General features: G+C 46.4%; 1 protein-coding gene across 3 annotated transcripts in view; it reads right to left on the minus strand.

Moving 5' to 3' along the window:
• Positions 1 to 2066: 2066 nt before the first annotated feature.
• The window catches only part of DDHD2 (DDHD domain containing 2), a 589722-nt gene continuing 573476 nt past the window's right edge, over positions 2067 to 18312 (minus strand). For 2 of the 3 annotated variants that reach the window (XM_086949922.1, XM_086949920.1), the window contains one exon: positions 3679 to 4755. In XM_086949922.1, the coding sequence (XP_086806048.1) occupies positions 4541 to 4755 (215 nt within the window). In that variant the 3' untranslated portion in view covers positions 3679 to 4540. Of the gene's footprint in view, positions 4756 to 18312 lie in introns of all 3 variants that reach the window. The other variant, XM_086949921.1, reaches the window with a different exon arrangement.

Below are 18312 nucleotides of genomic sequence, written 5' to 3' on the forward strand. Positions count from 1 at the left end.
ATTCACAGCCCCCAAAGGTACCTCAGGGAGGGAGGAGCGCGATCATGCACGCACCTGTCGAGATGGGAGAGGCGGGTGCCCAATGATACAAAATCTGCATTAACCCAGAAAAACACATGCTGATGTTAACCAATATGCAAGATGCCTGTGATCAGATGATGGACATGTATTGCCTTGTGTTCCTTTTTGTGCCAGAAGTAAACTTGTGTTCTTTAAAACAAGAAAATGTATCAATAAAAATAAATATATTTTTTTAAAGAGCATTCCATTCGGAGGCTCCCCTCTTTTTACCTATGTCTTCCTGTTGCTTTGACATTGATCTTTGTTGGAAGAATAACCCTGACGGTATCCAGTTTGCCTGGATGGCTACTAAGATATCCCTTGACTCCCATAGTAGATAAATCCTCCTCTGAATATCCAACAGCATCTGGAGCCACAAAAAGGAATCGAAGTGGTTCCCTGTTTAGTAAGGCTGCTACGGAACATGTGTTTGGTCTTGATTTTTTGTAAAGCGTTGTTACATGCTTGGCAAACAATGTTTGTCATTCAAAGGGCTGGTCTAGGATTTTGTCTTGTACCTTTAGTCGTAAGGATATGGAGTGAAGCCATTCTCATCTTCGCAGGGCTGCTGACCCCACCAGTTGGTGGAAAGAAGTACTAGAGAAATGCACTGCCACATCAACAATTGTAGTTGACGATTGGCGCCTTCCTTCATGATGGTAATGAGATGGACCTCAATGGTGCAATGGTCAATGTAAATCAGGCGGGTTTTATTTGGTTGCCATTGCGATTTCGCTGGAGAAGTGATAATTCACAAAGTGGACCTTTTTCGTCAACAACTGCAACGACTTTGTTGGCAACAATGAGGATGGCAAATCTGACAAAAATTCAACTCTAAACTAGAATACAAAATACAATGACAAGGAAGCAAAGGCAGCAATTAGTACTGATTGCCTGTGTATTCAGTTAATCATCACCTGGATGCACTGATAACTTCTCACTCAAGTTCAATCCCTTGAAATCACGAATATCAAATTGCATGATAAAGCTAGATTCTAAACATATTAGTACCAGTACTCTGTTTCCCCATCTGATCCCTTTGGTTACACAATCAACTGCAGAATATCTCATTAAATTTTCAGCAATTTTGCGCGCATCGTGAAAGTGCCATATGGACTTGATGTAGACTGAATAAGAAGCAAATAAATAACCATGCAATTATAAGTGCCTTATTTATATAAAAAAAGCAATGTACTTTTAATCGATCCGCTTGATATGTTATTGAGTCTACCAAATGCAACAAATTTTGAGCTTATGCATGGTACAACATTTAATGATATTACCGACCTTGTTTTGCCTCTTTGTCAACGGGGTAATCTCGCATTTGAATGGACTACAGAACAATGATGCCCCAAAGTTGGCTGGCAACAGGGTGCCCGCCATCATGTTAGCGGACGACACCCTCTTGCTTTTTAAGTCCCCGATGGGGATCCAGCATATATTGGACGGATTTGAGGAATTTTGTAGAGGTAGGGGCTTGGAGATCAACTCGCTCAAAACAAAGTTTATGATTTTCAACCCCCCGGTAACAACCCGTCCAAATCCAAGAATAGGCACATCTAGCCTGGAAAGGTTCTCGACGTTTGATTATTTGGGGGTCACCCTTAATGAGAACTTGACGTGGGGCCCTCAGCAAATCAAGTCTCAACTAAAGTTGTCCCAACTTGCTGGTGGTATTTTGAAATTATAAAATACTTCCTTTAATAAACCAGTTGCTCCACCCTTAGAGGTTTATAAGACGCAAGCTAGGGGGGCGATCGACTATGGCGGGGAACTCTGGGGATTTTCATTTAGGACTGAAATGATAAGGACAGAAAACAAGTTTATAAGACAATTGTTGGCCCTACCGTTTAGTACTCCTCTATTGCCTCTAAGGCTTGATCTGGGGCTCAGGCCCATTATTGAGGTGTTAGCGCTCAAACCTTTAAGGTTCTGGCGCAGGTTGTGGGTGACACCTGAGCTCATAAATTATAGGCAGGAACTTGCAGAATTACGGACTCTTCCTGGGGTAGGGAAAATTCCATGGCTCAGAATTATAAAACATGAATGTTCAAGGTTAGGATTACATGTACTATGGTCTGACCCAGAGAAAGGTTCTACAATGATCACCCGAAAAAACCTTACGAGGATTTACTATGAAACAAGGCATAACTGCGGCTTTGACTAATTCCAAAGCCGGCACCTTAACTGCCTCTTTTTTAACAGTTAAAGATTTTTATTTCTTTGAAGAATTCATGGATGAAATCTATCCTGCCCTAGCGTGAAAATTGTATATTTAGTGGAGATATGGTGTTTTACCCTTGAAAGCTTTGACTAACAGGTGGTTCGCAGTAGGTGTGGAAAAATGCCCTGGGTGTAACTGTGACAGGGAAAATGATCTGCACGTTCTATTCTTCTGTCCAGCTTATTGTAAGCCTAGGAAGCACTGGTTAGTACCCCTGTGCAAGAACTTGGGTTTTATTCATTGTATGCATGTTGTTAGAGTTTTTAAAACAGACACAACTAGATTAATTGTTTTTGCTGTGTCGCAATTTCTGGTAGCAATGTGGTGCAAGCGAAGGTTCCTGATTAACGCAATTTCGACATGAACTGGACTGCAAAATAGTTGGATTGTTTTATATCTGTAATAACTTTTGCTTGTTACACTGGATTGCTTTATATTTGGACAATTCTTGCCCGCCACTTTGTACCTGTTTATTAACTTGAGAATCTCCTCTTTTCCCGCTGTAGTGATTTGAAATTGTTTACCATGAATTATTGTATGTATATGTTGTGTATCTTTTATGGTATGGCATAGTGCCGAAATAAAGATTTTTATGATGAGGATGATATTTAAAAAAACTTTTTTTAAAACGTTTTTGATCCAGACATAATCAAGTACTTGTGTTACAGTTTTTTAACTCGGTCTAAACAGTATTATGAAAAGATTATCCGATGAGCACTTTCATTATAATGTTACTCTTTGATAATATAAAAACAATAGTCATTCTTTTTACCTATGATCCAGTCTCCGATAGTCTACACTCACTGTTTATTCTTTGGGCTAACTATTGACCATGGTTTGAACAACGTTTGGGCTGTGATCAAGGCTGAAGCAAAACTGTGGTAACCTTTTTTTGCTGGTTATGAAATAATTCTGATTGGATTGAAAACGTATGAAGAAGTGTCCCTTTGCTGGAAGCTAGATATATAAAACGTACTTGTGGTTCAGCCACACTCGCAATTGAAAAGAAATTTTTTGGATTTGCCTTTAACTTTGGTCCTCATGGACAGATCAGCACTTATTAGTGTATGCATCCAAGGTACAGCATATCATTTTTCATGTAGTTCCAAAAAGGGAAAAAATATGAAGGGGGAGTTTAAAAAACCCAAAAAAGCCACTATGTCATCCAATTTTTATTCCCATCGAAAATTCTGTTTTCAGGTAAAGCAAAAACCACTGAGCGGACTCCTGCCAAACTTGGCATAAAAGTAGAAATTTACTTGGAAAGCATGTTTTTCATTATTTGGTGTAAATCTGTTCAGTAGTTTTTTTTTAGGTATTAGCCTTTGAAATAAGCTGCCAATTGGGGCTGGGAATGGTTAACTTTTTTGTTATTTTTGTTATATTTTAGGTTTAAGAATACCTCGCCAACCCAAATTTAAAATAAAATAAACGCAACTGTTAGAAGGAGCGTTTTCATCCTTTGTTTCCTTCGGATCTTCAAAACCAAACTGGTCTCCTTGCGCAATTCCAAAAGCTCTGATTGGTTGGCCATAATATAGAAAATGTTATTGCTGCTGCCATTTCAGGACTCAGTCTGCATATTCTGCAAACAAACAAAAAATGAAAGAACCAAAGGGGCACAGGGGAAGCATCCCGACCCTGTGACACAGGCGGAAGGATCCCAGAGACACTCTTCCCACCCCAAGGGAAAATATGTTAATTTTAAAAAACTGTAGTGCGTTATTGAAGTCTAAAACTAATTTCTGCTTTGCATATCCGCAACGCCGCTTCTGTCCAACTTCTCTCTCAATCATACGTGTTTTTACATTTACCAATAAGGATTGTAGATACATGGTGGTTAGTTTTGACAATATCACTTTTCATCGAAATATGAGAATAGAGAATTTTTCTATTATCTGGTATACGTCTGCCCTCAATGGGACCTCCTCAGAGACAAGCATATTAGTTGAAGAACTTTTGGATGTTCTCTGCAGTTTCTGGGGTACATAGTGGTGGATTGTAAAGTTGCATACAAAATTAATTAAATTACATCTCATCTGGTGGGATAGCTAAGTAGACCATTAGACCCTGGCAGCAGGTTAAATAATTTTTCTGAACTGGAAGCCTAAAGAAAAAGATCAAGTAATGTACTGAGTGACTTTGCAAGTCAGAGTGTGAGTGTTTTGAATTGTAAAGCTGAGCTGGGGGAGCCTATGTAGGTTTGAGATGTTCAGACGTTTTATTTGCACATGCTTTGAAAAATACATTGCTTGATCATTTCGCTTCAAGAACATTAGTCATACCTCCTTTTGACCATTTTAAGAATTGACAACACATACCGTTTGCTTGATTATCCAAGCCTGTATCTGCTTCTGGTCCTTCACTCTGGAGTGCTTGAACTTGAACAGGGTGTTTGGTGAAGGACTCCCAAGCAGTCTTCAGGGACCCCAAGAGATCTGTACTCATCCGTGATAAACCTTCTTTTAGCTCTGAAAATTGAGCCATCAGTAGTCAATTCAGCAAGAAGCAATATTACATTTTCCATATAACATAATTCAAACCTCTATTTTAAGTATTAAAGCATCAGGACAGACAGGAGGCCAGAGAAACATACTGGCACTAGATTGAGGAATAAAACGTTTTCTGATCTTAGCACTATGAAAGAATACATCCAGATTAAAACTATTTACTTGGGGACTGAAGAGGATGCAAAGTGAGTAAAGATAGTCCTAGCTCGATATTTAATATATATATATGTATATATATATATTCCTTTAATAGATATAATATATATACAATTAAAATTTGGGATTAGAATTACCTAGTAAATTCTTACCACACATATGCTTTTACCATACATGCCTTAACAATGCAAAGTTAATTGTAAAATCATGTATGGAAAGGTATATGCGTGGTAAAGACTTGCATGGTACCGTTGCGGCTGTTATAATGACCACGCTGTAAAGCCATGCGTGGTAATGGCTTTCGTGGTTCCGTCATACATCTGAAAAGGACTTAAGGACTGTGTGATTAGTGCACAATTTAGCAATAAAATACCCCACAATCAGCATATTAAACTGATTAGACATTAAAAAAGCAGACATTACGCAGTAAACAACAAATCATCTATTAAAAGAAGAACCAACAGCATTGCAGAAATTAATCACAAAAAAATTACATTTGTTAGAGACGGACAACCCAGAGTATTTGCAAGCCAGTATGAGTTATGGGAATAGAAATGTTCACAAGTTATATGTAAAAAGATTATCAGGCCTCCACTTGCTATTCCTCTATTCGATCTACAGGCTGTAGCCCAAAAACTCTGGTAGTTCTCCCAAGTGCAATATTTAAGGCACTAGGTTTCTTGTAGCATGATAGGATCTACATTTCTGTTTACATAAGTAAGCCAATCCTCATCTTCTAGCTTAGACATTAAACCTGTAGAGACAAACAAGGATAACCCTTTATACCCTCAGGGACATAGGGCAAATATCTCATTTATGCACAAAGTCCAGAGGGACTCAATTCAGAGTAAGAAACCACTAAAACATTTTGAGGACTCTACCATCCAATGTCATAGGACATTGTTGGATTCATCAAAATGTTCTAGAGGTTTCACACACTCTGAATGATTCCCACTGGACACTGTGCATAGACATTAAACCTGACACATTCCAACAGATCTGTTTCAGCAGAGGACCAGAGTTACTACCCCTTATAGGACTAAGCAAGGTAGTAGTGGTGGCTTGATTATCAGGCTGTATGAACCCAACGGAATGGCTCCAAAAGGGATGAAAAGGCACCAATGATACTAGCTGCCTGAGGGTCAGATTTAGATCTTTCACTAAAGGGTACAATCCAACTATGTCACAAGTCAGATCGCCAAGGCACTGATGGAATCAATCCATATCATCAAGGTCCATCAAGTGTGCAAAACGATTTTTAGAAGGGATGCTAGGTCCTTCAAGCGGAGTAGAAACTTGTGCTGCAGATAGGAAGGAAGGTGCGTACCTGGCTCTTCTGTAGATGACGGTATAAAAACCGTAAGTGTAAAAGACTTATATTCTCCTCCATATCTAATTACCATTGGTTTTTGGGAAGTAACCACTTAGCAAAGATTGGCTGTCTAAAATGTATGACTACAGACATCTTGAAATAACTTTGCTGCTGGCCCGATGTTTATTAAATCGCCTGGAGGGAGAGCCCAGCTGGTTAACAGGTAATAATGTTGATCAATTAACCTGAAAGAATTATATAAGAGCGCTCTACCAGGAGATGGACTCTCAAACTGGTTTTGAAACTTGCTCTCGCTCGCCTCTACCCTTTGGAATACCAACCCAGAGAAATAGAAGAACAAATCTGCAAGGGCAGGGGAGATGGAGCCCCTGGGCCCCAGTGGCCTACCCGTTTGTACATTATTCAATTTCTGCTTGACCTCAGAAACTAAACTGGATTCTTGGTGCTACAGCCAATCTATAACAAGCATTTGCAATGCATTAGGTCTCACATTTACACAAGTGTGAGCTATTGGCATTTGGGATTTAGGTTTTGAAAATAAGAAGAGAAAAATAAAGTGTACATCACAGTGTTGTCATGTTGGAAGAGCTGCACAGCACATTTTCAATGCATTTACAGGATCTTCCCTAAAGGAGGTTCCTCTAAATGCAAGAGAGGTATGCAGAGCCAGGGGACATCTCTACCTTTGGCAGGCAGAGTCCCCTCACTATGGTGGGAGTAAACTAATACACAAAGGCGACTGTTCCAACACTGCCTGCCAAAATAAAAAAATCAGGCTCTTAGTTTGTGGGGTGGTGTACCGTAGCTGAGAAAGGTAGACGTATCAGGTGGTAACTGGCCAAATCAGGTAGGCTAATTAAAACAGTGGGGAGCTTCAGTTTGCAGGAATTGTTATATTGTTGGAATGAGGCCCCTGTACATTGACATATTCTGGAAGCATTTGAAGTTTTTTCCAATACTATTATACGTTTGCTTCAATCATGTACACTAGGGCCTATCTTGGTTAAGAAACATAAATGATGCAAGTCAAGCTTTGATCTTCATATTGCCCGTATACACTCTCTTCACGATACAGAATTTGTTGTGATGTTAAGGTGCTACAAATAAATTATTCCTGCCAGTGAGGCGCAGGTACACGACAAGGCATGGGAGGATCTAAGTTTAGCAAGTATTTCAGAAATCAAGGTTTATTCTGGCAGTTTGCCAACAGCTCCTATTTTCATGACGGGCCTGTAGTCCCATTAGCTTCCTACATAAATGGGTAAACCTCTTTAGTGGTATTTATAGATCTAACGAAATGAGCATTAATAAGACAATAAAGTCATCTACGAAGAGCATGGTCTTTCATATGCAGGAGGTAATTAAATACCTTTATGAGTGCTTCTCTGGGAAATCACGGCACCAGACAAGATTTCTTCATATTTATTTGAGCACAAAATGGATGGAGTAGTTTCTTTTCTGTAACTCCAGTTCTGTAGTAGGGGTATCTCTGTTATAGTCATAATCTAGTGAATAGTCCCGCCCATGTGCGTGGACCCCGGAGCGATCAAAAATAATCTCTAAAGTGTCGAAAAAATGCAGAACTGCACAGACACTTAAGAGAGAATTTAAAGACATATAATGCAGCCCATAAAAGGCTACACTGTCCAGTACTTCAGCTAGAAATTCCACCAAAAATCCACAAAAACAGCAAAGCCTGTCCAGATTTCCATTGTCTTCAGTACAAACCCCTCTGGAAGATAGATAGGAAGACATGGACAGACAAGCCCCATAGGCTGCCATTATGTGTCTCAGAATAGGGTACTGTGCCTTTAAGAGAACTTTCCAGAACTTCACAGTATCCCAGAATGCCTTGCAGGTCTGTCTTACTTTCAGTTCTTTTTGAAGGCGTAACACGCCAGACCTGTAGCATTTCTTACATGAATATCTCTCTCCACCGGGGAGGAGGGCGGGCGCTTATGACTATAACAGAGATACCCCTACTACAGAACTGGAGTTACAGAAAAGAAACTACTCCTTCTGTAGTAGGGGATCTCTGTGTATAGTCATAATCTAGTGAATAGAATGGCAAGCCCATCCCCACACCACAGCGGCGGTGAAGAAAAGAAAACCAACACCACTATTGTGCGAACAAATTCCGCAGCGAAGCCTGTCCAACCTGAGCATCTGCTCTGGCATCAGCGTCCAGACAGTAATGCTTAGCAAAGGTATGAACTGACTTCCAAGTGGCGGCCTTGCAAATTTCTGCAATCAGCACATTACGGAGCAAGGCTGTCGTGGCAGCTTTGCCCCTGGTGGAATGAGCCTTAGGCTTACCCCCTAAGGTCTTATTAGCTTTCTGGTAACATAGTTGTATGCAGGACACAATCCACCTAGAAATGGACTGCTTAGAGGTCGCAACACCCGTCCTGACTGATCCGTAATTGATAAACAATTGGTCTGACCTACGAATATCTTTAGTCTTATCCAGATAAAATTTCAACACCCTCTGCACATCCAGGGAATGTAAGGACCTTTCCGCTGGAGATGAAGGATTCTGAAAAAACGTAGGCAAAGTTATAGTTTGGTTGATGTGAGAAGTTGGCCCGATATGCAGCGTTCGCTATTCTAGCGACCGCTATGTATCATTCCAAACGACCCTTATGGTGATTGGTTGTAAGTCAACCTATAGACCAGCTATCCTAGTAGCGTGGATACGAGCAGTCTAAGGCTAAAGACTCGAGAGGGCGTGTTAAGCCAGCTGTTTACCACACATGTACCCCTTGAACACCAAGTGAAAGGACACCACACAAGTGTTATGAAAATAAACAGTTATTTATTAAAGATCACAACAGCCCTGGACTCTTTATGAGGACAGGGTACTAAGCACAAACCAAATCTCTCAGGAAAATACTTTAAGTGCACAAGTAAAACAAGTGTCCGAGGACACGGAAAATTTAGTGGTCTCGGGCGGACCCGATAAGGCAAGTCGGAAGCGAGGGACTCGGGACCCTAGAGTAAAGAGGCTATGCAGGCACCGAAATGCCGAGTTACCTAGCCACGAGGGCTGCGGCTGCACAAGTCTTACAGGCGTCGGGGTCTTCGCTGACGAGCCGGGAGCCGGAAGAAAAGGAGTTGCTGGCCGGCGACCAGTGATGAATAGTTCGTAGAGATCCAAGCCTGGATCAGAGATCGTTGACACCTGAAAGCAGAGGGGACCAAGTTCGTACTACTAGCCAGTAGTCAGAGGGTACCAGGAGGGCACCGGTTGGCCGTCACCTCGACCAGGTGAGTGGGCGACGCTAGGCTCTGCAGTCTCACGGACCAGGAGGCGTTGTCGGCGACCAGGATGGAGGTGCGAGCTGTCCCACGAAGGATGATGCTGTCGGCGTCGCTGGGCCCAGGATTGGGGCAACAAGCCTTGGCAGATTTCAGGGCCATGTGGTGGGCCTAGAATGGCGTTTTGAGTGGACCAGGAGGGTCCGGGGTGCTTCTCTCAAAGATGGAAGCAAAGGCCAGTCTGGAGCAACCAGACCAGCAGTGTTGGTTGTCGGATGTCGTCACAGAAGGGCACAAGCCAGCGGCTAGTGACCGGACAACGTGCTGAGCAGCGAGCAGAAGGGCCCCACGCAGATCGTGGAGATGCTGGGAGGCTGCGCTTCGGTGCTGGAGCGGCTCAGGGTCGGGGCTTCTCGGACCCCAGAGCACTCACCAGAGAATTACTTCGATGGTCGTGCTGATTAAGAAAGCGTGCAGGTTTTGATGATGGCCGGTCCCTCGAGGTCTCGTCGCACCCACAGATCACAGCTGAGCTGATGACGTGGGTAGAGGTCAGAGGTACCAGGGCAGCCGGTTCTCGTCGAGCTGGGCCGTCGGATTCCTGAGGAAGGACTTGCAGCAAACCGCAGAGTTCTTAGATGGTGCCTGCGGATGCAGGGTGACTACTCCTTAGTCACAAGGGAGAAATCTTGGGAAGAGTCTTGAAGGTCCTTTCGTAGAAAGTAGTTCTTGATTCAAAGATGATCTAATTTGGAAGGGTCCCCGCTCCGGCCTTTATCCTAAAGAAAGGGGTGGGTACATGACTAGGTCCTGCCCTAAGGGTGGGACCAGGAAGGGGGGTAGTTACACCCCTCTCCCCTGCCTGACTTTCCCCAGGCCAGGGCTGGCGTCCCTGGAACTGGTTCTGACCGGCAGATGCGTAGTGAGCACCGGGGTGCCACTCCGCAGTCACCTTCTCGCAAAAGCCCTACCTACCCAGAATACACAAACCCTGTCTGGGACGGTGCGAACACCGCCCTCGACAGGAAACCCTTTGTCCAAGCGCTCCTCGCTGGAAGGACTCCCAGCAGCAGGAGGTCAGACTCGTGTCTGTGGTGGCAGCATCCATTTTGTGGAGCTGAGGCTTTCGTTAACTTTAACCGGGGTTCACAGTTACGTACATGTCGTGTCCCTCTAGAAGGGCGGAATGCTAACCTCGTCGCCAGAATTGGTGAGGGGGCAGTATCCCGATTCGTATGACACCTTACTCGACATGTCTTGATAACGCGATACCGAAGTTACCGATATGGTACGCGTTATCATGGAACAGCCATTGGGTCTGGATTCCGCAAGCTGCAACCGGGCTCGGCTCGGGCCAGAACCCAGTTCACACGAGCCCACGCACTCTGCCTTCAGGATTGTCAAGGCCTGCCATAGGAGTGACTGATAGGAACTCGGGTGTCCATTGTACGGTTAGATATAGGGCTACTATATCTAAAGCAAAGGGTGATTACACGACTTTGCCCCAGCTGTCATGCAGCCAGTGGTGTCAAATTTGGGAGGCCAGCCAGGGGTGGCATAATACATGCTGCAGCCCCTGGCGGCCCTGGGTACACCTATGCCCTGAGTTACAGGGTCTGATAAGGTGGCCCAGTACCAATTGGTAAATGCACCTAGGGTACATGTTGTAATTTAAAGAGAGAACAGCCAGGCTGTGGGTCTGATTGGCAGGCCCACAGCCAGAGAAAGTCGTAAACCAGTGAAACAAAAGCAAAAAATCTGGGTGATCATAGGATTGCAGACCCTACTCTCCTACATGACCCCCCCCCAAACGTCGGGACAATAAGCTAACCTTGACCAGGTGAGTCTTCTTGTTCTAAGTGGAAATATCTGGAGAGCCCATCGGCATTGCCATGATCAGTACCAGGTCTATGTTCCACTGTAAAGTCCATCCCCTGTAGGGAAATGGACCACCTTAGCAGTTTGGGGTTTTCACCCTTCATCTGATTTAGCCACAAGAGGGGCTTATGGTCGGTCTGAATCTTGAAGTGAGTGCCAAACAAGTATGGCCTCAGCTTCTTCAGGGCCCAAACCACAGCAAAGGCCTCCCTCTCAATAGCTGACCGATTCTTCTCTCTAGGGGTCAGCCTTCTGCTTATAAAAGCAATGGGCTGGTCTTGACCATCAAAATTCAGTTGAGAAAGAACAGCTCCCACACCCAACTCAGAAGCATCTGTTTGGACAATGAATGGTTTGGAGTAGTCTGGACTCTTAAGGATAGGCGCTGTGCACATGGCCTGCTTTAGGTCATCGAATGCTTTTTGACAGCTCGCTGTCCACTGAACCTTTTTTGGCATTTTCTTACTTGTCAGTTCATTTAATGGTGTCACAATGGAACCATAGTTCCTGACAAACTTTCTGTAGTATCCAGTCAGGCCCAAGAAAGCTCGAACCTGAGTCTGGGTGGTTGGAGGAGCCCAGTCCCTGATTGACTGTATTTTGCTCTCCAGTGGCTGAACCTGGCCTCCACCTACAAGGTGGCCCAGGTATACAACCTGTGTCTGCCCTATCTGGCACTTGGTGGCCTTGATAGTGAGGCCTGCTGCTTGCAGAGCCTCTAACACTTTCCTCAGGTGGACCAGGTGATCCTCCCAGGTGGAGCTAAAGACAGCAATATCATCTAGATATGCCGCACAGAAGTCATCCAGCCCGGTAAGGACTTGATTCACCAACCTTTGGAAGGTGGCAGGTGCATTTTTCAGACCAAAGGGCATCACCACGAACTGATAATGCCCACCAGGGGTAGAAAATGCGGTCTTAGGCTTGGCGTCCTCAGCTAACCTGATTTGCCAATACCCAGCTGTCAGGTCAAACGTACTTAAGTAGTTGGCCGAAGCCAATCTATCGATAAGCTCGTCTGCCCTTGGTATTGGGTGGGCGTCAGTCTTAGTGACTGCATTGAGACCCCTGTAGTCTACGCAGAACCTCATCTTTTTCTTACCGCCCGGGGTGTGAGGTTTCGGCACTAGAACTACGGGACTAGCCCAAGGGCTATCCGAGGGTTCAATGACTCCCAGCTCCAACATTTTCTGCACTTCACTCTTGATGCAGTCTCTAACGTGATCAGGCTGCCGGTAGATTTTACTCTTGACGGGCAGGCTGTCACCAGTGTCAACCTCATGGGTGCACCAATTGGTCTGACTGGGTGTTAGAGAGAACATATGCCGGAAGGATTGAAGAACCTGTTTACAATCCCTCTGTTGATGTTCGGAGAGGCTGCCACAAAAGACAACACCATCTACCGATCCATCGTCAGGATTCTGAGTGAGCAGGTCGGGGAGAGGGTCACTCTCCTCCTCCTGTCCCTCATCTATGGCCATGAGCAAACTCATGTCCTTCCTGTCGACATATGCCTTGAGCCTGTTGACATGAAGCACCCTGTGGGGGCTCCGGGGAGTTCCCAGGTCGACCAGGTAGGTGACCTCTCCCTTTTTCTCCAGGATGGTGTAGGGCCCGGACCATTTGTCCTTGAGTGCTGCTGGGGCCACTGGCTCCAACACCCACACCTTCTGTCCGGGCTGGTAAACAGTCAAGACAGCCTTTTGGTCATGCCAAGCTTTTTGGAGTTCTTGGCTGGCCTTAAGGTTTTCGGATGCCTTCTCCATGTATTCAGCCATCCGCGAGCGGAGGCCAAGCACATAGTCCACTATGTTGGTTGCAGGCTTTTTGAGAGGTCTCTCCCATCCTTCCTTCACCAAACACAGGGGTCCTCGTACAGGATGCCCGTACAAAAGTTCAAAAGGGCTGTAGCCCACCCCCTTCTGTGGGACTTCTCTGTAGGCGAACAAAAGGCAGGGGATCAGGACGTCCCATCTACGCCGAAGCTTTTCAGGTAGTCCATGAATCATCCCTTTCAGGGTCCTGTTGAATCTCTCAACAAGCCCATTGCATTGTGGATGATAGGGTGTAGTGAACTTGTAGTTGACACCACATTCCTTCCACATTGCAGTTAAGTAGCTCGACATAAAGTTTGCACCTCTGTCGGAGACGACCTCCTTAGGGAAGCCCACTCTGGAGAATACTCCAACTAGGGCTCTTGCCACAACAGGCGCTGTAGTGGTTCTAAGGGGAATAGCTTCAGGATACCTGGTGGCATGATCCACTACCACCAGTATAAATTTGTGCCCTGATGCTGTTGGTGGTTCCATGGGACCGACGATGTCGATCCCCACCCGTTCAAAGGGCACCCCCACCACAGGCATTGGTATAAGGGGGGCCTTTGTCGTGCCACCTGACTTACCACTGGCTTGGCAAGTGACACAGGAGCGGCAAAACTCCTTGGTATCTTCGTTCATATGAGGCCAGTGAAAGTGTGAGACAAGCCTGTCCCACGTCTTTGTCTGGCCTAAGTGACCTGCTAAGGGAATCTCGTGGGCCAAGGTAAGTAGGAAACCTCGCTGAGACAAGGGTACAACCAGCCTCCTGGTCATGCCAGGCTTGGGGTCTCTTGATTCAGTGTACAGGAGTCCATCTTCCCAGTATACCTTGTGGGTACCTGTGGCGTTCCCAGCAGCCTCAGCAGCAGCCTGCTGTCTGAGGGGTTCAAGAGAAGGACAGTCTAACTGGTCCTTCCCCAGGTCTTCCCTTGAGGGTCCCCCTGAACCCAAGAATTCAACTTGATCAAGTTCGAACTCTCTAGGCTCAGTTTCCCTCAATTCCTGTAGGTCAGCCTCCTCTGAGACTTGATCCACGACCTGGGGCAAGGGGGAAGGCGCAGCCTTAACCCTACTGCTCCTTTTCTTGGGAGGTGTCTGGTCCATTGTTCCAGGATCCAGCACCTGTTCAGTGGGGCATTTCCTGACCTGTGACCTGGTCACAGCGAACACATGTGCTGGTAAGCCTAACATTTCCATGTGAGTCCTCTGCTCCACTTCTGACCATTGTGATGACTCCAAATCATTGCCCAACAAACAATCCACTGGGAGGTCTGAACTAACTACAACCTTCTTTTGGCCAGTTACCCCTCCCCAGGAGAAAGCTACAATTGCCATACTGTGATTGGTAGTGACATTGCTTGCATTGGTCACCAGGAATTCTGTACCTGGCATGATCTGTCCAGGGTCCACAAAGTTAGGTGTCACCATGGTGACAATGGCACAAGTGTCCCTAAAGGCCTGAGCCATTTTTCCATTTATGAAAGGTGTCTGTCTGTATTTGCCCAAAGTATTGGGACTTACGTCAGGGGACATATCCACATCCCCTGTACTGACAAGGACAGCCTGAGTGAGTGTACCAACTAAGTTGTCACGCCCCACAGAACCCAGGGTTAACCCTACTAACCCCTTGGGAGGTTCACTACCACTGCTGGCTGTACTAGGGGGCACAGGTGCCTTAGGGGCTGCAGTGGCAGGAGTCGGCCCTCCTCCTTTCTTGGTGCACTCACTAAACCAGTGAGTTTTACTTTTGCAGTATTGGCACCACCTTTTCGATTGGCCTTCTTTCTTCTTTTGGGGAGCCTGACCCCCACCCTCTTTGGGTTGTTGGGGACCTGTCGAAGACTTCTGGTCATTTTGTTCCCCCTTAGAATCTTTACCCTTCTGGTCTGCTTTCTTCTGACCACCTTGATTCTGGCCCTGGTTCTGTTTAACTCTTGTTCGAACCCATCTGTCTGCCTTCTTTCCCAATTCTTGGGGAGAGGTCAGATCCGAGTCGACAAGATGCTGATGCAACAACTGGTTCTGACAATTGTTTAAAATTTGTTCTCTCATCATCAAATTATACAATCCTTTGTAATCAGTAACCTTACTGCCCAGCAACCAGCCCTCAAAAGCCTTAGTGGCACAATCGACAAAGTCAGACCAATCTTGAGACTGCGTTTTCTGGGTATCCCTGAACAGCACCCTGTACTGCTCAGTGGTTAGGCCAAACCCTTCAACCAGTGTATTCTTCAAGACTTGGTAATTGTTAGCCTCCTCTACCCTTGTGGTGAGGAGCTTGTCTCTACCTTTACCTTCAAAGGAGAGCCACAAGATAGCTGCCCACTGACTCTGGGGAACACCTTGCACAGTGCAGGCCCTCTCCAAATCAGTAATACATTTGTAGATGTCGTCCCCTTGTTTAAAGGGGGGCACTATCTTACCAAGGTGTTTTGTATCAAAACTCCTTTCCCTATTGCTAGGTACAATGCTGCCACCAGTGGGGACTACCCCACTTAACTGTTGCTCTCTAGCAAAGGCAAGCCTTTCTTTGGCCAGGGCAAGTTCTTCCCTTTCAATCCTCAGATTAGCTGCCCTTTCTTTAGCTTCGTACACTCTCCTCTGAGGGGACGTCATCCCTCTTTGAGAAGAGTTGTGAGAGCCATTGGTTTGGAGGGATCTGCCAGAGCCTCTTGACAGAGATCTGGCTCGTCCATTCCCAATGTTAAGCTGACCTGACAGTAGCCCTGGGGGTCCCCCAGTACCACTATCATGTTTGCTTAAGTTGGACCTGGTTAGTCTACCGACTTCTACCTGTCCCTTGTCTGCCTCATCCCCAGAGGGATCCTCATCCTCATCCTCCTCCACATTCTCATTCTCGGCGGAGAGGAGGATTAGGTCAGGGTCACCTCTGGTTCCCTCGAGGGGAGGCATGTCTCCTTCTGGATTAGAAGGGCTAAGAAGCTTCTCAGCCTTTCTGGCATCATAAGTCTCTAGGAGACCAATCAGAAAGGAGGTGGTGGGGTTAGCCCCTTGCTTAATCTTCCTAGAGGTACATACTTGTCGTAACTCATGGAAGTTAAGCGCAGCATATCTTGAAGAGATGACCTGTGGAGGGTCGACTGACACAAGGGGAGACTCAGAGTTTCCTCCTTTGTCCGACATACTGCTTCTAGTGTGGTGTAAGTGATGCACCTACCTACACTATGTGTTTACCTACTGATCCCTTGCTAAGAGTTGCAGCCAAGGTGTGCTAAGCCTTGAGGAGCTACAACAGCTGGTTCAGTAGAACTCAGAGTATTCTAAGCTTTAGTTATATGTACTAACAGTACTTATGTGATCTTTCAACAAGATATTCTTAGGATACGCGTGGTAAAACAACAGCAAGCTCAAATCCCACCCGCTGCTCACCAATGTGAGAAGTTGGCCCGATATGCAGCGTTCGCTATTCTAGCGACCGCTATGTATCGTTCCAAACGACCCTTATGGTGATTGGTTGTAAGTCAACCTATAGACCAGCTTTCCTAGTAGCGTGGATACGAGCAGTCTAAGGCTAAAGACTCGAGAGGGCATGTTAAGCCAGCTGTTCCCCACACATGTACCCCTTGAACACCAAGTGAAAGGACACCACACAAGTGTTATGAAAATAAACAGTTATTTATTAAAGATCACAACAGCCCTGGACTCTTTATGAGGACAGGGTACTAAGCACAAACCAAATCTCTCAGGAAAATACTTTAAGTGCACAAGTAAAACAAGTGTCCGAGGACACGGAAAGTTTAGTGGTCTCGGGCGGACCCGATAAGGCAAGTCGGAAGCGAGGGACTCGGGACCCTAGAGTAAAGAGGCTATGCAGGCACCGAAATGCCGAGTTACCTAGCCACGAGGGCTGCGGCTGCACAAGTCTTACAGGCGTCGGGGTCTTCGCTGACGAGCCGGGAGCCGGAAGAAAAGGAGTTGCTGGCCGGCGACCAGTGATGAATAGTTCGTAGAGATCCAAGCCTGGATCAGAGATCGTTGACACCTGAAAGCAGAGGGGACCAAGTTCGTACTACTAGCCAGTAGTCAGAGGGTACCAGGAGGGCACCGGTTGGCCGTCACCTCGACCAGGTGAGTGGGCGACGCTAGGCTCTGCAGTCTCACGGACCAGGAGGCGTTGTCGGCGACCAGGATGGAGGTGCGAGCTGTCCCACGAAGGATGATGCTGTCGGCGTCGCTGGGCCCAGGATTGGGGCAACAAGCCTTGGCAGATTTCAGGGCCACGTGGTGGGCCTAGAATGGCGTTTTGAGTGGACCAGGAGGGTCCGGGGTGCTTCTCTCAAAGATGGAAGCAAAGGCCAGTCTGGAGCAACCAGACCAGCAGTGTTGGTTGTCGGATGTCGTCACAGAAGGGCACAAGCCAGCGGCTAGTGACCGGACAACGTGCTGAGCAGCGAGCAGAAGGGCCCCACGCAGATCGTGGAGATGCTGGGAGGCTGCGCTTCGGTGCTGGAGCGGCTCAGGGTCGGGGCTTCTCGGACCCCAGAGCACTCACCAGAGAATTACTTCGATGGTCGTGCTGATTAAGAAAGCGTGCAGGTTTTGATGATGGCCGGTCCCTCGAGGTCTCGTCGCACCCACAGATCACAGCTGAGCTGATGACGTGGGTAGAGGTCAGAGGTACCAGGGAATCCGGTTCTCGTCGAGCTGGGCCGTCGGATTCCTGAGGAAGGACTTGCAGCAAACCGCAGAGTTCTTAGATGGTGCCTGCGGATGCAGGGTGACTACTCCTTAGTCACAAGGGAGAAATCTTGGGAAGAGTCTCGAAGGTCCTTTCGTAGAAAGTAGTTCTTGATTCAAAGATGATCTAATTTGGAAGGGTCCCCGCTCCGGCCTTTATCCTAAAGAAAGGGGTGGGTACATGACTAGGTCCTGCCCTAAGGGTGGGACCAGGAAGGGGGGTAGTTACACCCCTCTCCCCTGCCGGACTTTCCCCAGGCCAGGGCTGGCGTCCCTGGAACTGGTTCTGACCGGCAGATGCGTAGTGAGCACCGGGGTGCCACTCTGCAGTCACCTTCTCGCAAAAGCCCTACCTACCCAGAATACACAAACCCTGTC

Source organism: Lissotriton vulgaris, unplaced genomic scaffold, assembly GCF_964263255.1.
Source record: "Lissotriton vulgaris unplaced genomic scaffold, aLisVul1.2 SCAFFOLD_415, whole genome shotgun sequence".
NCBI lineage: Eukaryota > Metazoa > Chordata > Amphibia > Caudata > Salamandridae > Lissotriton > Lissotriton vulgaris.